Source organism: Sphaeramia orbicularis, chromosome 3 (genome assembly GCF_902148855.1).
Source record: "Sphaeramia orbicularis chromosome 3, fSphaOr1.1, whole genome shotgun sequence".
Lineage (NCBI taxonomy): Eukaryota > Metazoa > Chordata > Actinopteri > Kurtiformes > Apogonidae > Sphaeramia > Sphaeramia orbicularis.
In genome coordinates, this window is record NC_043959.1 from 59083817 (window position 1) to 59106532 (window position 22716).

A 22716-nucleotide genomic window follows, 5' to 3' on the forward strand; every position below is an offset into this window, starting at 1 on the left:
AACAACTCAGACATGCATTCCTAAAGCACCATAGGAAATTAAACAAACAATTCACCACAATAATGATAATAATAACAATAAACAGTCATCTTTGTGAATCATCTGCCGCTTTATATTTTAATTGTGATTTCTGATGGTTTATAAAAAGCCTGAGGTCATGAAAGAACAGGAAGTGAAAGCTCCAGTTTATTTAAGGAAAGAGGGAGAGGGACTAACTGCAAATATCAGAGTGTTTCACAGACCTGTCACAGATTTTTTTTTAATTTTTTTTTTTTTTTTGGAGGAGCTTGTTTTAGTCTGTGGTGCAACCTCCATAGCAACGCTGCCTCTTCTCTCCATCCCAAATTAATGCTTTGAATTTATGCCATTTCATTTCCAATGGAACAATCTATTCATGCTAGTCTACCACTGAGTACATCAAACGAACCAATATCAATTAAACCATGAATTTAATTGTTTAAAAGAGGTATTTAACAGAACATTTTTGCTTTAAAGGAGCTATATGTAGTATTTGTACTTTAAGATGATCAAAAATAATGTGAAAATATAAAAAAAGAAAGCTCTGAATTTATGTCAGTGTATTGTAACACAAATATGAACTGATTTTATTCACAGCCATGAACCAACGTGTCACTGTGAATAAATGTGTCACTGTACTGGACTCCCATGGCGATAAAAGCTAACACAAAGGCTGAGTGGAGGATTACAATATGTAAGAAACATGTTTCAGAGTCAAAGAAAGTGACAAAACTTTAACCACAGCTCTAAATTAAATGAGATATAAAATACTACATGATGTTGTTATCTTTGCTAAGTTTGCCATTTCTGGATCCACGTCTAAACTGTGACACTTCTGAAATGTTTGGGTGATTCCAAACATCTTTAGTGCAGTTATTGACAACACAAACCAAATAGAAAACAGATTTGATTTGTTTTAACACAGCTATAATGTAAACTATCAGCTGATGCAGCACATGAAAATAATAAGACAGTGTGTTATTTTGTCTGAGTTTCAGTTTGAAGAAGAAAACTTGATGGTACCATAATACAAATGTGTACAAATAATGTGTTTTTTTACTTTGAGTGATACAGACACGTGCTGGTTTTCATAGCTGAGTGTGTTTTGGTGTGTGACTGCCCCTCACTGTATAGTTTCGAATGACAATACTACATATAACGCCTTTGAATCGTGCCTGTTTACATGAGCCACGTGACCACACACACTAACGATGAGGTTCAGGTATGGTTTCAGGAAAAGGCCTCGGGGACGGCAGGAGGAGGCGTTCACATGCATTTGTTCATGCAGAGCAGCAGCTCCAGGCGCAGAGCGATGCGTGTGTGCCAACCGAGGGGGAGGATGCGGATGTAACGGGCTACGATGGGGGGCCGCAGGAGGTTCTGGACAGACGAGGTCCGGTCAGAGTTTCCATAAAACACCTGAGGAGAGAAAGGAGTTAAAGAACAGTTTCTAGAGCGATTCAACCTGCAAATGTTAATAACGAAAAGTTTAGGCCTGAAAAAGACAATTATGTTCACCACTACAGTAGCTTTAAATTAGTCTTTGAAATAATTGAGTCATTATATGAATACAAGACACCAGAAAATACTGTAAGATGACACTAAAAGCCTTTGTTCTGTAAACTTAATGTTCAGATCAGATTTACTGCTCAGATCTGGTTGCTTTCATTTGCTCATATTTTCAGCTTTACCCCGCCCCCCTGAGGGGGAGGCAAGGGGTATTGTTTTTGGTTCAGTTTGTTTGTGTGTTTGTTTGTTAACACTTTAGCAGTAAAACTATTGGTTCAATTCATACCAAATTGGGGTTATAGATTACTTTCATTACATTTTGGGAAAGGTAGGTCAAAGTCCAAATTTTTAAAAAATCTTCTCATTTACTTATAATGGGTGAAACACATACAAGGTTCGGGGTTTGTTGTGCCTGGCACCACTTGTTTATTTCAGATTCTTGTTAGAAATGTTGTCTTTCATTCATTTACTCAAACTTGTGGAGTGCCAAACAATAATCAGCTATAAATATCATTATATATAACAGTGACAATAAAAGACACTAGCCTCAAACTCAGAATGCAGATTAAAATGGGACTTTTTTGTGACCTTCAGGCCGTTCAGTGGCACTTTTACATTAACCCTCCTGTAGGTTTTAATGAAGTGAGTTGTAACTCAACAAACCCTGTTGTTTCCAGTTTGGTCTTTGTAATAGATCCAGTTCAGTTTCTCATCGGTGCGGTACTGGACGCTGTACTTGGTGATCCACTCATCAGTGTCGCAGCGACCCTGGGTGAGGATCCCAGACACCACTTTCACCTCCTTCAGGTCGATCTGCAGCCACTGGTTATTGTCCTGAAACTTAGACAACCAGGCACACCTGAAAGAGAAACACCCGTAATGAATGGAAATAAAGCCCACAATGAAGGTGGTTCTATGGAAGACTGGACTGAAAAAAACTAAAGGTTTGATAGAGTAAACAGAAGTATCTTTAAGCATGTGATACCTGCCAGGCACAACAAACCCCGCCCATCACATGTATTGTAGCTTATTTTGGCATCGATCCAGCTGATGTCATCATGTCTATGCATGTGCTGATGTAGCATAGACATAGACTGCATAGACACATTTCAGCCATTATAAGTTAATGGTTAAAAAAAAAACATTTTAAAAATTCTTACAAAGTTTGAACTTTGACCTGCATTTCCCAGAACGTAATCACATCTGTTCTGGGTCACTGGCCATCTATCAATCCAATTTGGTATGAACTCAACCAATAGTTTTGCTGCTAGAGTTTTAACAAAGAAACAAACAAATGAAACTGCCATAGGCAGTGCATTTGAAAGAGGAACTTTGGCCTATATTTTCACGATTTATAAACTGATACTAGTCGTTTTTCTGCAAAATTGAGGGAGTTATGGTCAAAAATTGGGTACTTTGAAAATCATGATCTTGAATTTGACCTTTCAAGGTCACTGAAGGTCAACAAAATTGGTACCAAATGAAAGACCATATCCAACTTCCAGTAAGTCAAGAATACAAAGTTAGTTGATATGCGTCTTAGTTTTCAAGATAGAAGCAGTTTTGTGAATATGCAAATTAGGCGCTTGAGCCCTGGTCACTTTAGATACCTGTAACTGAAAATCTATATATACACGTGCATGACAACTGAGGTAGGTAATGGATAGAGAACTGAATTTCCAAAAATTTGGCATTAGTTTGAAATCACTACAAGGAACAGAACAGAAGTTATTACCGATAAACAAATCGGACACTGGTTAGCATAGCAACCAGAAGCCAAGCAACCTAGAGCTGCGAAACTTGGAATATGAGAAGGGACGTGCACAGAGATGTTGCATGTGAAATTTTGGTATGATCAGATGAATATTGATGTTATTACAGCCATTTGAATTTTCAGAAAACTAAGTTTACTGAACCCCCCCTGATATTTACCCTGGGGGGGGCTAACGAGGGTATGACCCTTATGATGTCATGATGCATACCATCAGATGTGGAACGTAAATATGCACAAGTCGGCTTTGGTTTCCAGTCGATAGCAATGATTTTGATGGAAGTTATGGTGAAATGTCCATTTTTGAACTTTGGCCTATATCTCAGCTGTGCTTTGGCCGACTATTGGCAAAAACTAATCAGGTCGACTAGAGAATATGGACAGTCATTTGGTCATGGTTTGATATCAATAACACTTGAAATGTGACCGCTAGAGCAAACAGACCGACAGACAGACGAACTGACCAATATGTTTGCCCTCCAACAAATAAACAAAGAAACAAACCCAACCAAAAACAATGCCCCGTCTCCCCCTGCCTCCCCCTGCCTGGGGGCGGGGTAATAACCAGTATTGGAAATATTACAAGAAACTGAATACTGAGCTTCAGTACCTACATAACCCAGCCTTACATAACATAAATTTACTAGGTAATATGTTTGTTTGTTTTTTTTAACTAATATCCTCCTGAGACACAGGAAAGTAAAAATTTGCTTTTTTATGTTAAAAAATTGCCTTGATTGGAAAGAGCATGATGGAACAGATTTTTCCAGATTTTTTTTTTTTTTTTTGGAATGCCCTTTGCAGTTTAACACTTTCAGTGCCATGGGCCGATTAAATCGGCTTTACGAAAACAACCTGTAAAGTGCCACGGGCCGATCAGATCGGCTTTGGAGAACACACCATATTTGTGTACAAACAAACCATCCACCCCCATTTCTTTCTCACATTTCGATGACGTTCTTTCTGTGTCCCCCTTTTGAGACCAATCAGACAGGAATTTGAGGTCACGCGACCGAATAATATTTTTATATCTTTTTAATGTTTCTTATTCTCCGGTGTTTCATCAGAGGGAGCCCTCCATGCCGGGGGGCGGCTGTGGACTCCGGGGGCTGTGGCGCCTTCTCTCACTGGGGTCCGCTCCTTTCTGGTGGGTGGGGGTCCCAGTTGGCCCTCTCCCACTAGTGGGATGCGGGCTGTGTTGCTGGTGCCTGGTCGCCGGGGTCGGCGGCTGCATCCTGGTGCGGATGGCTCCCTGAGACAGCGCCTCCTAAACTGATGTTTTACTTTTACTTGTACATTTTTGTTCTGGTCTACCCGTGCTCAGTCAGTCTTCTTAAGTATGTGTGAGCTTGTGGGTTTGTGTGTGTGTGTGGGTTTGCATGTATGTGTGTGTGTGTGTGCGGGTGAGTGGGTGGGTGTGGGTAGGGGGCGGTACTGATTTTTAAACTGATATGTAAAGCACTTGGTGCTACAGTTTTTAATGTATGAAAAGTGCTATATAAATAAAGATTATTATTATTATTATTATTATTATTATTATTATTATTATAAATTATGCAAATTACGATCAATAATGAATCGACTGCGTCCGGTGCGTTTTGGATTTAATCAGCAATCGGTCGGATGTTACCGAGCGGTTTCCTGCAGGATTCTTCAAATATTATAAAAACGACGCGAAATACTGAAAAACGGCCAAATTCTGTGGCACTTTTAAGGCTTATTACCCCTTAACTGTCTGGCACTTAAAGAGTTAATTGATTGTATTTTTTATTATCAGAATTTCTCATGCCTATCATAAATTGGTTTTGTTTAACCATCTTGATAAATTATTAGAAATTTTTCAATATCAAGGGTAGGTATGGAGAAGATATGAAATTAATCAGATCGATTGTGTTTTTGACTTCTGAAAATTGTGAAAAATGCCTTACATTACAGTTTCCTCTGGAGACATTTCTTGGTCAACAAAATGCAACCTGTTTATTCTTTGTAATATTTTCATTGTGAATGTGTTTCACTTGTCGTATATTTTATTTTATTTATTTATGTTTTAACCAAATATTGACAAATATTCACATTGCTATTCACACATGAGCTGCTTTTTATAGTTAATATTGTTTTTTGATATTACATGTACACATTTTAAAGAAAGGTATTCCTGAATCATGTTTTGTCTTGAGTTGACGTAGACTGAATAAATAGGTTGAAGTCATGAAGTGTCCATAAATCTAAGAAACTACTTCACAGACTGTGAATTTGTACAAAAACAAAATCACAGTTGATTCAATCATTATGTCCAAAGCTGTATAAGGTCTAAACAGTCAGGTCCACGAGTATTTAGTCAGTGACACAAATGACGGCCTCCTTCATTTGCATTAACACCGCTTTGGATCCTCATATTGACAGTTCCACAGCTGCCAAATGTAAATTCCACATTTAGACTCAACTCCAGAGCTTTAATCTGTGTCATTTGGCAAATAATAACCAGGAAACAGGACACATCTGGACATGAAGTTGTCCAATTACATTAGAGCCTCTGAAAATGAAGGCACTCTGTTTAACCCTTTCATGCATAGTGGTCACTACAGTGGACAGCTATTCAAAGGTGTTGTTCTCTTGTATATTTATGGATTTTGCTGGTTTATTTCCATATCAGCCAACACAGTGAACACTTATGCATCATCCCATACACTGTAATTCTCACCATTACTGTAAATTTGCTGTTCTAGATAAACTTGATCTGCAGAAACATGTGTGAGTGTAAAAAAAATTCTAATTGTTATTAGACTGTAATTAACTGCTTTTTTTTTTTTGTTTTTTTTGGCAAATTATCCCCATGCAGGTATGTTAAAATGTGAGAAAACATCAGATTAGCAGTATTAATGTTTTTATTTCATAGTTTTTATGCAGTATATCAGTAAATACATGTTTCTTTGCTTCTAAAATTAAACGCATGGTGTCCAGCTGAGTGGATATTTTTGTAACGCCCTAAAAAATAGGCTCATAAAAAATTCAATCACATTGTTTGTTTTTTCATGCCTAAAAAGGAATTTTAAAAAAACCAAGGAAAAAAAATCTTGATTAAGCTTCTCATAATTAATGCATGAAAGGGTTAAAATAGTTGTAATTCCTAAACGGTCAATGCAATATTTTCCACACTTCAGTCACATCTTGATCGTTTCATTTCACATCCACTGTGGTGATGTATCGTTACACCATACATGTCTGCATCCAGATACTTATGGACCTGACTGTACATACTCTGCATGTGTTTATTACCACACTACTTTTTTCCTGCTTTCTGGTCTGGACATACCCAAATCCCTGACTGTTGAGTCGGGCCTTGCTCGGGAGCCAGGAGGAGAACCAGCCGGTGTACTGGTCCTGGTTGGAGCAGGTAATCTGGTCTGGATTCACTGATCCGGCCTCAAAACCCAGAGGCTTGTGGTATGGACACTCTGCAAGGGAATCCAACATCAACACCGTCAGAGGTGAAAACAAACCCGTCTGTCTGCACTAACTGAGATGTTACACTGAAATATGACACAAGTATCATCACTGGGCCTCTCTGCTTTCTTATTCACCATCTTCTCTGTGGGATCCGTCCTCACACCGTCCTGCTCATAAAGCTCCAGTGTGACCCATATCTCATCCTAAAAGCCTAGAGTTTAATTCTCCACAGCAAGAGATCAATGATGTCCATTAGGGCAGCAGGCGGACAGATGGCGATGTTCTACACTCCACAGCTTTAGCTCTGAGTTTCTCATGTTTTCATCTGTCAATCTGCCTTCTCACTCCCATTAAAAAAATCATCAAAGAGAGTCTGTTGGCTTAATGACTAACTGTGAGCTGTGAATAGATGAATGACAGAGCTGTATGAGCAAGGCTGGGAGTTTCATACAAAAAATTATCATAAACATCTAGTATGGTGGAAGTAGCCTGCTGTGCTTTTGTTTACTACTGGTTTAATCCTATCTGACACAGGGTCACATCCTGTCTAATCCTAGAATTACAACGCAAACAGCAGCAGCGTCTGTGTTAGTCAGAAGATAAGTGTTTACATAACAGTAATGCCGGTGACTCTGTAGCCGTCGCGAACATCTTCCTGGGAGTAAATACAATATCTGTTCAATGAAATTAGTAGTGATGTGACATTCACGAACGAATCGAATCTTTTGAACGGCTCTTTGAAATGAACGATGGGAACCGAGTCTTTGTAAAGAGCCATTCATTTTTATTATTTTTTTTTTTTTATTTTTATTTTTTTTTAACGGAGGGACTGTCAGATTGCCTTTCAATTTACCAACATACTGTTCTTGTTCTGAGAACTGCACTACAGTTCAGGTATTTAACTAACTGCAGTGATTAATCACTGTTGTGTTTTGTGCAATTTTTTCCATATGTTTACACACATTTATTGTTTGTGTTTTGAGGAGAACATGTTATTTCATAAGAAAATGTTTTATTTTCTTCTTCATTTTTAGCCTACAGACTAGTCCACATAATGTACCGTGATGTTTTTGGTCCAATTCCAGCGTTTGCCTAATGTCACCTCTCATGTCATGTATTTAGCCCACACATTTGAACTAACTCATCTTTTTTACAGTGAGATAATATTTACTGCTGCGCCAGTTAAACACCTTCAAAATGTAATGTCAATCATCACATGTAGCCTATTTAGTCATTAAAACACTGGTGTTTCAAAATAATGCAAAAAACATAAAAGAGCCAGTCTTTTGAACAACTCTTTTCAGTGAATGGCTCCTAATTGAATGGCTCCCTTCAAAGAGCCAAAAGTCCCATCACTAGAAATTAGGGTTATAGAAAAAAAAAAAAAGTCAAGAAAGTCACCATGTTCATGCTGTTTTGTTACGGTGCAGTAGGAACAGTTTTGACCTGAACATTAAGTTCAAAAGTTTCTTTGTCTGTTGACCTTTATCCTCCAGTCATCAGGTGGTTTGTGGTTAAGGGGACACACTTTGATTAGCTGAGGAAAACCTGATCTCTGTCCATCACATCTGCCTCCTTCAGGCCTCAACTCTGACATCCTGATCCTCACCCCTCAGACCCCTGTCCAACCAGCCTTTCACTTTGTCAACAGAATCAACTAGTACAGCTCTTATGTATCTGTGCATCAATGTACAATTACAACATAAAGGAAACACGTTTTTGAAATTATGAAGAAAAAAAAATTCTACAAACCAGATTGTTAAAAATTTAAACTGACCTCCCTTTGAATTGTTAAACCACATTTCATTCAACAGTCTAATGTTGTTTGGGCCATGGGTCACACTGCATACTGACTTTAGCCTCTGGGAGCCAGTTAGTTCCTAATTTTTGTGTCTGTTTTTCACACATCGCGTACATATTTTCATTATTTTCTTGTTATTCAATAACTGATACATAAATGTACTTTACTTACAGCCTTGCAAAAGCACTCTTCAGACTTTTGCACAGAACTGTATTTCTCTGACACAAAGATAAGCAGCAAAGGCTGAGTGGTGAAGGTGAAGTCAATGTGAAGTCACACTGATCCAAATATCAGCTGATTCCATATTGTCTTGGTTTATTATGTTAACACACATAACATTGGTCAACAACAAAATTATTGTTTAACTTTTTTGAGCTGATTTAGGATCATTTTGGTGTGCTGAATCCAAAAATCACATTAATTTTGCTCAATCAGGTCAACTTTCTGAACTATGCTACATATTGGCTTTTTAACATTTTTGCTTACATTTATGGGCATTTTCACATCATATGATACAAAATTCTTTCATATTTCTTGCAATAAATGAGTTCTGAAGATTTTACTTTTGCCAATTTATGATGAATGGTTTTTTTTAATATTACAGGTGAATGAATTGGCTTTGACTAGAAGATCTTGCAAAAATAAGCCTGACGTATTCTGCTACATCTCCGGTGAATACATAATAAATAAATACATCCTGTTAGAAAATGATTTTTTTTCTCTTAAAACCTATTTTGGGTGAGAACTATATAAAAAAAATCAACTGATAAAGTCACAAAAATGTAATCAATTTTGTGAGACGATCAAATTTTTCCAAATCAAATTAGCAAAAAAAACCTGACCTGATTAAGAAAAACAGATGTCATTTTTGGATGTAGCAGTGCAAAATGGTCCTAATTCAGTTGAAAAAACCTAGACAACTTGCAAAAAACATTTTTTGTAACCCAGTGCAATCATATGTCTGTCAGCTCTAAAAGAGGATTTCCTATAGTTTTCTAGGGCTAAATGTTTTTGTAGATTCTAACACAGACAGCAGTGCAAAGTAAATTTGTGATGTTTGGTTGCGTGAACATGAATCAGTGACTGGATTTGTCTTGGAGTCTAGATTTATTTGCCTCTTAATATGAACATCTTTAATCATGAACGGCTGCTGTTACTCAAATGAAACCAGCCACCACATCTACCCAGTGAGCTTTTATTCTTGTTTATATCCTTATGGTATAGCTACAGGCTGTACTTTCTATTTTTAACTGTGAAATATCTGGGTTTTGTCTCCTCAGTGGAGGTATTAAACTTGGAAATATAAATCATGGTCTTTGCGCCATCTGCATCACCTCTTCTGAGAAATGTCCACTGGAGCATGTCTTCCCTGTGGTGTCAAATCTGGAGTCCTGTAGTCATGCATGTGCTCGTGGGCACAGACATTTGCCTTTTCTACTGGTTCTCTTTCTTTCTCGTATTTTGTAAACACTCAGAATCTTTATAACACTGCCCTACATACAGGAGATTAATGTAGCAGGTTATTTAAGTGCAGTGCATGTTTTTGTCAGTTAGCAAACCAACAGGTTTATATGCTTTTATCCTAAACTGAACATTTGGCCACTGAATTAAAAATCAGGTCAAGAAGGAGCTTTAGATATATTTGTAAAGTGCATCTGTTCAGTAATATGACAGGTTAGGTTACAATTAATGTTATATCATTATTTCACTAAGTTTAAACGCTGATTTTTGTTCCCAAGTGAATGTTGAAGATTTTAAGGTATATTTGCAGTTACAAATATTAGTTACAAATGCAACTGTTCAGAAATCTGGAACATTCACAGCCACTCAATTACATGCTGATAAAAATGACTCAAGTATTGAAATATGGTGTTTTAGCTGATGACACAAGATCTAAACCTGTTCATCATCTAAATATTGGACTAAAATAAAGTAAAAACAACAAAAACATGATTAACATAATAAAATATTGAGAGACTTATCATTTTTGTTTTATTATTCTGACTTATACTTGAGAAAAACAATAATGAAAGAAAATATCAATATTTTGTGTTCTGTATTCGAGAACTTAAATTTTTAGTCTACAGATGCATTTCTCTGTACAAGATACAGAACTGAAATGTTCATTTTTCAGAGAGATGTGGTTCTTACCTGGCATGCAATCCACTCCACGCACCATAGGACCTGGAGACCCGATGGAGGAGAACTCAGTCGGGGATTCTCCTTCACAGTCACATTTGCAAGCTCTGCTGGTCCACGCCTCGGACACCCCCGTCTCATAGAAACAAGCACGAACAAGATGATTAGTACATGCAATCCACAATAGTATCACTGGGAATAACACAAAAAATCTAACCACTTATTTTAAAATAATACCAGTTGAAAAAAGTGGGATTAAATTATAATTTTCCGGGAAATGGAAAAAGCAGTGTCGCTGCAAAGAGGCTTAACATGCAAATATCTCATCACAACACATTTCCATGGTTCTTTTTTCAGTGAAGCTGCTCTAAAAGGTGTTAAAACTGACTGTGAATCATTAAAATACTGTTGATGTCTTACCTCTTGAGCATAAATGCTGGTGATCGCTTTTTAAGGATTTAAACACAAAAGGAGAAAAAAACTGTTAAGACACTGGTTTTGTGTGTAATCTGTGCATCAATCTGTCAGTGGAACCACATTAAAATGAACTGAGATATGCACAACATCAAATGTTACGGTGCAACACAAATAACTGGATGAAATCTGTCTGATGTGCAATGAATGCTGTAACATTAGAGCATTAATATCACACCTTTAACGTTTTTTTTTTCCCATCCAATCTGAGGATATGACTAAACCTGCTTTAGATGTTATAGGTTACACAGAACAGAAGCACTAAGAGCACAGTGTAAAGACTGAAATCATACCATTAGCTCCGAGAAGCAGGGCCAGCAGGAAATGTTGCACTTTCAGAGCCATCTTCAACCAAACCAGCCTAGACGCACTGAGGACTAAGCAACCAACCCAGCAGTGATAGAGAGGCTGGATTAGTATAATCCACAGGACACTAATGGCCTTACCTAATGCCATCCTTATCTGACAAAGCCCCTCCTACAGCTGTTCATCTACCAACCATCAACGGCCACCATCGCCACGCATCCTCTTGAACATTGGTGGAAATCCCTGTGGGGTCAGGGGAACATGTTAAAACAGTCTGCAGAAATGACAAACCAGTAGACCAGAGTGGTGGTCCATGGTGGGGTGTGTGACAGATTTGGGTTGTGTGTGTATGTGTGTGTGTGTGTGTGGAAGGGGGGGGGGGGGGGGCTTCTTCAGGGCCTACGAGGCATGTGGTGAAAGAGACAATTACACAAAGCAGATAAATTAATAAAATAATACAGGATCTAAAGTCAATGTTTAACCCATGAGGACCCAGTGTGACTTTTGTGTCTGTTCCCAAATGAATTTTTCTCTCTATTAAACCTTTCCAAAGTGATTTATCACCATTTATTATAATATTATCCTCTAAATTTTGCCTTTTCCTGTGAAAATCATCTATTTTCCTGTTTAATTGACTAATTATGAAGATGTTCATAAAAGCTCAGAGTAAAGTCAAAGGTCATTGTATCAAAACGGAAAAAAATGAAGGTGACTTTTTCAGCAAAATAGAGCATTAAAAGAGTATAAACCCAGTGTCTCCATCCACTAATTGATCCAACTTCATGGGTTTTACTGGTGAATCAATGTTGTAGAAGATGACAGTGTTTCCATGGCAGTGGTGGCTGCTCGTCTTTCAGACAGGGGAAGCTCATTGTCGGCTTACATCAAAACAAAACAAAACAAAACAAAACAAAAAAAAAGGTCAAGTTATTTAAACATGCATTCGGCCCTCCGTTCTTTTTAAGAAAATGCTCAGTAACCTTATCGTACCAAGTAGGCGTCTTTTCCAGGGACTGGACTAGTGTCCTCTCTGCTTAGATTGCCTTGGCCCAGTGTGTTGTGGGTGGAAGACTTCAGCTTTTAAACAAGAGATGCTCCTTTCACTGTGACCTAGCTGACAGTTTGATTGATTTAACTATCTACAAACGATATTAAACTCAAACAAGAAATGATTAAGTAGAGCCCAGAAAGTTAGCACCAGAATTTTGAAATGAAAACGATATAAAATAGGGAGCCAGTGGAGTGAATCTAGTGATGTATCAGAAACTTCCTCTTCCACGCACTCCTCGTCCTGGCAATCAGAAAAAGAATCATGCAATGGTGGTGATGCTAATTTAGTTGTTTTCACAATACTTGGTATCGTTCTTTTGTTACTCTCTACTGCACTCTTTTATGTTTACCTTTTAGACTCTTCTATGTTATTTGCACTTTATGTTTACTTGCACTGTGGGGCCTTAGAGTCCGGTAATTTCAGTTCTCTCTGTATACAATGTACATGGCAGAACTGACAATAAAGATGACTTTGACTTGACTTTGACTAAAATCACTTAGGGTGTGAGGTGTATGTCTGCGACTCTTATGAGACTTAAACGTTCCATAAACATTGGTTTGAAAACTACAGCCAAAAAACATGCAAGAAATATTTTCATTTCTCCTCAGATGTGTGTTGATATGAACAAAGTACTCCCTTTCGTTAGCTAAATTCTTGCATGCACATAAGTGACAGCTGAAAGAAGTCAATTCTTTTTGAAAGTGACTAACCTGTGTGGAATGCATTCTACTTTGATGTACAATTAAAGCATTCCATGTCTTAAATGCGCATGGACATTTGGAATATGTACATGGGTGGTGTGTCCAAAATGTGGATGTTTGAGTTTTCACCAACAGAGCCCTCCATCCCTCAGACAGCAACCAACCCCAAAAATCCCAGCCTGTTGTACTATATGCAGTGTTTTCCTCATGTAAGACTCGTCTAAGATGATCAAGTTGGTTGTGAACATCCGACATGTTGGCAGTAATATCAGGTACGTAAGTACAGCACTGGTCTCCAATTAGGTGACAGACACCTCCCTTTTCGGCCAACAGGAGATCTAAGGCTGCCCTATTCTGTAAAGAGATTGTGCGGAGGGCCTTCATCTCACTTGTAAGAGTATCAAACCCTTGTTCAACTGAAGCAGTGAGATTTTCCAACTCAACAGAAAGTTCTTCTATATACCAAGCTAAACGGGCAGGGTCGTACAGGGGAATGATACTGATCGCAAACTTATGGTCTCCTGAAATCCGGTCCCGTTTAACACGGGTGTGAGGTGGTGACATTAATGGACTAATGGTCAATTTGGAAACAGCAGGAATCAGATAAGAGAGATGACACGTACCTGCCCACCGTGCCAGGAGGTACAGATATGAGTGTTGACCACACGTCCACACCATATCTGTGGGACAGCCATACCCATAATCAGAGGGGGTGAGAGCTACGGTGACATTATATGTGGTAGTAACATTAGTTTTAGCATCAAAGTGTGTCAATGGGGATGGTGTACCTAGCAATGCAGTGATGTTATAGAGGACCAAAAATGGAGAAGGGGAGAATGTCCCTGTCGTAGGAAAGGTAAATTTATCAGTCCTATTTTCGCAATTTGCTAACCCACAGGCTACCTTAAGTGTAATGTTCCACCCTGATGTGTGTCCCAGATGATACCGTGTGTGTTCTGTGACTGGGGAATGGAAGCACAGCTGTGGAATGAAAAAAGGATTAGAGAGATTTCTGAGCCTAAAAACAACATTTTCTGTACCATAGAAGTATTAGTGTCTCTGGAAAAATTTCTTGGGTCTCTGAAGATCATGTTGGGTTTCCACCCCAGCCAGGGGTATATTGATGTGATGTTCGGCCAATCTCCCACTGTCCACTTTATCAGTGTCAATAAAGTGTGATTGATCGGGAGCGGATAAGGAACAAACAGAGTACCTTCGTGTGAGCTGTGTGGCATCAAACTGCACACACAGCATGACTGGTTAGTGACACGCCGTGTCAGATCACGTGTCACCCACCACCACGTATTATCATTATATTCGTGGTGATCAGTGATGTGGAGGTCACGTCCGTGACGTCTCCGAGGTTCTTCTTTCCCTTGCTGTCTTCCGACAGACCAGGGCGCGACTGGAGTGTGATGCGTTGAAGAAGGATCAGTTACCTGACAGAATGTGCCATGGTACCATATGTACAGACACATGAAGATGACCGCTGACCCTTTGATCACCTACATCGTCGTCGAATCAGTGTATGTGTGGGGCAGGGGTCTTCAGTCACTCGCCAGCGACCAGGCAAAGGATAGTGTGTATGAGACGTCACTGGGGTCGTTATCACCGCTAGGTTTCAACCAGTGAGTCTTGTGAGTGTGGGTGCGTGATGCAGGGTCTCCAGCTCCGGGGTCTATGCTGTCGATCGACGGTCCGGCCCGTCCTCGGCTGCAGCAGTCGGCGGTTCTCCCAGAAACCGCTTACAGTGGGTCGCGTGGAGCCATGTGGCACGTTCGGCAACCTTGGCCGATGTGTGCGTCGTCAGGAGCACCTGGAAGGGGCCTCGCCGCCTGCGCTGCTTCCAGTGCTTCCATCTGAAGTCCCGGACCAAGATCCAATCCCCCGGCTATAATGGGTGAAGCGGCCCCTCTGCAGGAACCGGTAACACTGATCTCACCAATACCTGCACTTGAGATAGTTCAGAGGAGAGTTTTTTGCAATAAGACAACATGTCATCCTCCAAAAACGATGTCAAGTTGGTGCTCGGTTGAGGGGCCTGGAAACCTGTATATGTGGGTCTCCCAAACATAATCTCAAACAGACTCAGCCCACTTCGACTCCTACGTCTCATTCTCATTTGCATGAGAACCAGAGGTAGGGCCTTGACCCAGTTAAGCCCTGTTTCCTCGCAGCATTTAGCCAGTTTTGATTTTAGGAAAACATTCAACCCATTTTGACCACATATCTACCATCACCAGACAATACTTTTTACCCTCGGCTGGAGACAGTTCCATGAAGTCCATCATTAGATGGTCAAACGGGAGGTTTGGTTGGTCATGACCTGCTGAGCGACAAGGGAAAGACTTTGCCGTGTTATCAGTGGCACAGATAAGACATTTCTTGCAAAATTTCTCTGCAACCACTGTAAACCCCTTTGTAAACCAGTGTTGTGCAATAGCCTCTAACATTCCTCCCTTAGACACATGATCTACGCCATGTGTCAGCTTAGCAAACCAGGGGAAGAAATGTTTGGGCAGACAAGGTCGTCCATCAGCTGCCCGCCACGCAGAAGAAGAATCCACTGCACAGCCACAAGAAGCCCAGACGCACCTTTCATCAGGAGTGGCAAATGACTGCGTGTCGGGAAGGGAGGCGGGAGGAGCCCCAGACAACGGCTGAGACAAAAAGGAGGAGGCAGGCTCCATAGAAGCAGCAGCCCTGGCAGCTGCGTCCGCTCAGGAGTTCCCCTGTGTGACCTCAGAGTCATCCTTCTGATGTGCCTGACATTTCACAACTGCAACAGCAGAGGGAAGAAGAACAGCATCCAACAAATTTGCCACAAGAGATGCATTAAGGATCGGCTTACCGTCTGACTTCAAGAATTTGCGGTGTTTCCACAGGGCCCCAAAGTCATGAACCACGCCAAAGGCATACCTGGAATCAGTATAGATAGTGACAGAACAGCCCTCAGCCAGCTTACAGGCCTCAGTCAAAGCGACGAGCTCAGCCGCCTGTGCTGAATAATGTGAGGGCAGGGGGCCTGAGGAGACCGTGTCAACGGACGTGCACACCGCAAAACCAACCCTATTTGTTCCCGAAGTGTCCTTAAAAGAGGAACCATCTGTGAAGAAAACAAAGTCAGGGTTTGAAAAAGGCACATCAGTGGTATCAGGGCGGGGGGAACATGTCTGTTCCAAAGCGGTCTCACAACAATGAGGGTGTCCATCCTCAGCAGTGGGAAGAAGTGTGGCGGGGCTGAGCGTGGTACAGCGCTTCACGGTGATGTTTGGCATGTCTAGAAGAACGGTGGTGTACCTTCACCACCAGGCCGCGGACAGGTGCGAGGTCTTTTGCTCTAAAAAAATGATAGAGACAGAATGTGGAACCAACACAGTCAAAGGGTTATACCCGACAATGTCACGTGACGCAGCCACAGCCTTTTCACATGCAGCGACGGCACGGAGACAAGAAGGAAGACCAGCAGCCACGGAGTCAAGTTTAGTGGGGAAATACGCCACCAGACGCAAGTGGTCACCGTGAGCCTGCAACAGAACAGAAGACATGAAACCTCGCTTTTCATCCACAGTCTGAGTGAAAGGTTTGGTTGGATCAGGGAGGGCCAAGACAGTAAAATAAAATGCATGGTGTCCAGCTGAGTGGACATTTTTGTAACTCCATGAAAAGTAGGTTCATTGAAAAAAAAAAAAATTCAATCACATTGGTTTTTTTTTTTATTCATGCCTAAAGAAGAATAAAAACACTCTGGAAAAAAAAATCTTGATTAAAATTCTCATAATTCATGCATGAAAGGGTTAAAATCCAGAGGGCCCAGTGTTCCTCCTCCATGTTAACAGTCAGCTGGTCCGTCCTCTCACTGTCAGTAAACGGTCTATGTCAGGGGTCAGCAACCCTGGTCCTACAGAGCCACTATCCTGCATGTTTTAGATGGTTCCCTCTTCCAGCACACCTGACGGTCATTATCAGGCTTCTGCAGAGCTTGATGATAGGCTTATCATTTGAATCAGCTGTGTTGGAAGAGGGACACATCTAAAACATGCAGGATAGTGGCTCTCTAGGACCAGGGTTGCTGACCCCTGGTCTATGTCATGGCACAGCGACCTAACCTCCGGAAAAACGGAGAACTGACCCGCCAGCTTAACAGTAAACGGCTAAAATTTGCTTGGAGGTCTTATTTCTGTCTTTGTGCATAAGAAATCAATATAAGTGAATCCCCAAAGGAACTTTGTGTTGGTAAATGAAAGTTCTGCAAATGCACAGGATTTCACTTCTGTTCAACATGTTGATGGTCATATGAACTATGTTTTCAGCTCAAAAATGTCCAGTTTCATCACAATTAATGCTATATTTTCAGGTCACAAATGGCCAAGTTATATTTTAACTGAATTTACCTGAAAAACAAATATTCTATTCTTTTAGACACATTTAGTGTGTTTGTGTCAGCTGTTATTGTTTTAGATCCACAATACTAACATGTATGAATAAGAGGAGAATTAGCAATAGTAAGTCCGTAAGTTTATTACTAATGAAGTACTGGTACTGACCAGATCATCATGGGTAATGTCACGTCCGTCCACCAGCAAAAGTTTTCACATACACCTGCTATTACAATCCAATATTTATGAAAATATAGGTTCCACTGTCAAATAATATCAGTAGTCTGTGCATAAATGGATTAGCATTATTTCAACACAGTTCTATGCATTTCTTCCAACTTTCTTTTGACAAAAATGGCCACTCATTTGACCCCCTAAGGAAATTTCAGCCGTAATGTAAATGTACAGAATGATGTTTACCGAGAACCATCATGTTAGCTCTCCTCTGCCAGGCCAAGCCACTGCACCGCTTCCAACTGCCTCTGCCCCACTAAACTAAGCTCAGTTGTCAACAGCCCTCTTGAAAGCACACACTTTAGACTGAAGTCGACACAAAACATACGCTGTGTGTACATTTCAATAAATATGACCGCATATAAAATAATACTCGCCAACACTCGTGTAGCTAACGTAAGTGGTAGCTTAAGCTAACCTTAGCATTGACACTGACATGTTCATGTTGCTCGGTGCTAATAGCATAGAACAGCTTGGCTCTGTGAAACAGTGCATAAAGTCATTCTGAATAACGTTGCATAAGATTGAATTCATCCTTACCTTGTACAGAGTGGTCCAAAGCAGCATTATTCTAAGAGTCCCAGCGAAAAAATGTCCGAGTGCAGATGAGGTTTTCCTCCTAAAGCAGGAGCCCAGGAGTGTTTGGAAGAAGTCAACATGACTGACATATGTTAGGAAGAACAACAGAATTAAACTGTGTTGTATATGTTATGAATTCAATTGTGCTGTATATGCCAAGTACATATTGGAAAAGTGAACAACCCTCCCTTTCCCCTTTTTTCAGTGTGTTTACATTTGTTTCTGTTTCCTTCCTTCTGGAGGTTCAACTGACGGAAAACCGTCCGTCAGATCAGAGCAAATCACTCTGTTCTAAAACTAATTCACTGGAACTGAATACTAAGTCCTGTTCCTAATAGAAGTTAAAAAACTCACACTTGGACTCAAAAAAGAAGAGTTGGGTCAGCCCGTCTTCAGCAGCCTTTTCCATGGGTTTCTTCATGAAGTAAACACACGGGTCGGTTCTCCGGAGAAGAGCCGACAAGCTTTTCTCCCCTTTTTCCATCCTTCTAGAAGGTTCGGGCTGTTTTTCCACTGGCAGAAATTATCTAATGATTTCTATCCCTTCAGAAGCTCTTGTTTTCTTATTCAAATTATCTTTGGTCAGGCACATGTGTGTTGTTTACCCTACTTGCTCCATACACACACACTCGGTCATTTTCGGTCTTCTTGTCACTTATTTTGTTTCTTCTCAGTTAGGTAGTGCAGCTAACAGCGGACCTGCGGCTAACAGCTGTGCGGACACCTGGGGCAGACTGTCTGTGGCCTTGGGCACACTGCCAACGGTTCCATAAGCTGGCACCTGCAGGGCCCACTCCATGAAGAAAACAAACAGAGGATCCTTCTACAAAACAGTGTCAAAATGACTGAATATGTGAATCCCTGTGGTGGTGCATCCATGAAATAAAGGTATCCCTCCGTTTTGCAAATGTTTCCCAGTTTAATAGAGTACTTTGGATTGAGCTAAAACTAGAGCTGCACAGTTAATCAAACTTAAACTTACAAGAAATATTGCTTTGATATTTACCCTAAAAATTATTGACAACTTGGCATTTATGTCAGTCACAATATGTCAAATAACATGAAATGTCAAGTTCTACAAGCTGTAGATGTGTCATGATATTGTTATATGTCTATTAAAAAAAAAAGGAAAAAGATAGAAAATAATTATTTAATATAATTATCAATATAATATACTTATAAATTTAATATAATTATAAATTTAATATAATATAAAATAATCATAAATTTAATATCATATAATTTATTTGGTTTAAACATACAAAAAAGGGCTGTGGGCCCTCCCATGCATTCATCCATTCACCCCTATTAAGGCGTCTGCACAGCATAAAAAAAAGCATTCTCTCCCCCTATTAAAATATAGAATATTTAACATTCTATGGATGACGTAATTTTGACGTCAGCCAAAAGGGCGGCACGCCAGCTCAGCGACCCTCACCCATGCTCACCCACCCTTACTCACACACCCTCCCTCCACACCCTACTGGAGTCGACACGCCTCTAGGGGCGGGTGAACTTTGTCGCCCTACCAACCACCTCAACAAAGCCCATTGGCCCCACCCCCTTCGACGTATGCCCCTGGCAACCCACTAGCACCACATCCCACACACCGGCCACACTACACCAGCCCGGCCTGCACAGCACTGGACCAGGGATGATTACGTTCTTCCAGGCGTGGGCGGAACTTACCACCCTACCAGCCACCTCAGTAAGCCCGTTGGCCCCACGCCCTTCCGCTCGCACCCTGAGCACTATGCCGACCAGGTGACGCAGCCCAGCTTTCCGCCACTACAGTGCTAGTACGTTAGCCGTAGGGATTCCCATTCACACATCACCTCGCCCTGGGCGCGAACCCACGACATCCGCTCAATGAGACATGAGCTTAGACCACTTCACCAACGTGCCACCCCAACTAATGGAAGCTTTGGTTTGTATTTAACCCTTATACAAATTACGTCACTACGTCAACTACGTCAGTTACGTCCCCCAAAGTTCCAACTGAACGTTCTAAAAAAAAAAAAAAAAAAAAAAAAAAACACTATTGACAGCCTGCCTTGGAAATGAGTAAACGCCCCAGATCAAGTCAAATAAAGATAATAATAAATAAAAATAAACAAAATACATAAAAATAAATAAAATAAATAAAGATTGAAGTAGCCAATCGCGGCGGAAGAGCCTTTCTAGCCAATCAGAGGCAAGAAAGGCAGTACGTGCAAATTCATGTCTGTGTAGAACGGGAGGAAATACCAGATTTAGACAAAAGAAACTTTCTCATTTTCATCAACACTTACTTTTATGTTGGTCCTTGGTATATAAGCAGAACTTTTCCCCTCACAAATGTTAGATATGGAATAATCAGAATATATGTTTCAAACGTAAGTCATTGTTTTTAAAGAATTGGGTTGATTATGGAACACTGCTTGTCTGTCAGTTGTTTAACAAGGAAGGTCAGCTATTTACTTAGAGTGAAGTTTTGTTAGAATATAAAATTCCTGTACTCCCTAGAGAATATGCAATTGTGTTTGGTGCTATCTTCTACTATTAGACCTTCAACAACCATTACCCCTCAAATTGCGCAACCAGAATTATACACAGGAAATGTACATTCATTCTTGAGTAAATAAATAAATAAATGCATTAGAGAAGTGATTCAAAGGGATACAATTTGTTAAGCCAGCTTCCATCTTTTTTTGGAGTAATTTATATTCTGATGTGGAATAGGAAAAGGTATGGTTATTACCAAGGAAGTTTTTTTTATTTCCAATAAAGTGAGAGAGGTATCTTCAAACTGTTCCATAGGTGTTATCCAACTAATTCAGCTCTGATTAAGTATTAGATCAGTTTCGACCCTTTTTGCTCATTTTGTCATAATTCGGATGAAACATTAACTCATTTGTTTTGGGAATGTGCCTTTTGTCAATTTTTTTGGTGTGATATCAATCTTTTTTTTAAATAGAAAGCTGGATATTTCTTTTAACTTCAAAATTGAAGATATTTTATTTGGTTTCTTTATTACTGATTTGCCTGTTCGGAAATTGTTTATTCTTAATCTCATTTCTTTATTAGCTAAATTTAATTTACATACAAGCAAATTTGCCAATCAGAAACCCAGCTTCGTGGTCTTTAAATCTTATTTGAAATCCTATCTAGACACACTTAACTTTTGCACCAACCCTAAAGCTGTGAAGACTAAAGCCTTATGAGAAGAATTTAAGTTGTAATTTATTTACTTTCATTTTATTATTTATTTTTTTCTCTTCTTGTTGATTCCTTTACTTTTATTTTATTTAATTTACTTACCTATTTATGTAATTGTATTTAATTTCTTCCTGCCTCACCTTGAGCAGTTTTTTTTTCTCCATGCCATGTTCTGGTCTATGTGTATACGGTATTTTGTAAGTAAAGTATGAAAAAAAGGAGAAAAATTTATAAATAAATAAATAAATAAATAATCATACAAAAGTGTCTTTCATTTTGAGGTCAACAATTAACTAATACACCTACACCAAACCTAATGCCACTGGAATAAACCTACCTTTTGACTGTAACCGAATATTTCATATTAGTTTGGGCTTTGATCCAACTTCATGACCGGTGCTTCTGTTTGGCTACAATAACGGTTTACGAGGGCCTTAAGCTCTGCCTGCTGGCTCAAAGGGATTAACAACATCAACTCAACATTTTCAGTATAAAAAATAATAATAATAATGGAAAAACAAATTTACAGCAGCCTTGAACTAAATAATTCAGGCTTTTATGTACATTACAATAAACAGCATTAGATTTAAGTCCAAATTAGAAATATTATTGCATCTTTTTTTAAAAAACAAACATCTGATTGGGTTTGAATTCATGTTTTGACACTTAAATCTAATGGTATGATTGTTCATTTCCAATATTTTGAAGTTTAACATGAGACTGAACTCCAACATAATAATTAGTTTACTATTTCAACAAAAACTTCCCCAGGCTTAAGGCAATAATGAAATCAGTGGTATCTGGTGGCAAATATTTGATCCACAAGCACCAGGCTCATTGATTCCAAAGTAATTAACTATACAATAAATATACAATAGATGGAAACAATGTGGAAAACCAAAAAAGTAGGGCATACCTCTGCAGAAAGTCATTTAATTCAATCAAAATCTTGCAATGAGAAAAAAAAAAAAAATTCGTATCCAATTTGTACATGTCTGCTCCATAAACTACTGGGTTCATCCATGGTCGACGCTCTACGCTTCATCCAGGTTTCATGAATATATGTGCAGTGGATATTCAGAGAAATAAATTAACAAGCAAATGGAGGA

General features: G+C 39.5%; 1 protein-coding gene across 1 annotated transcript; it reads right to left on the reverse strand.

The window, feature by feature from the left end:
- Nucleotides 1-263: 263 nt before the first annotated feature.
- Nucleotides 264-11559, reverse strand: rs1a (retinoschisin 1a). The gene is made up of 6 exons (XM_030123105.1): nucleotides 11453-11559; nucleotides 11106-11131; nucleotides 10698-10821; nucleotides 6612-6753; nucleotides 2191-2386; nucleotides 264-1437 (listed from the first exon to the last, which is right to left on the reverse strand). The coding sequence occupies exons 1-6, from the start codon at nucleotides 11502-11504 to the stop codon at nucleotides 1285-1287; spliced, it is 693 nt and encodes a 230-aa protein (XP_029978965.1). The 5' UTR covers nucleotides 11505-11559; the 3' UTR covers nucleotides 264-1284.
- Between the last annotated feature and the right edge of the window lie 11157 nt (nucleotides 11560-22716).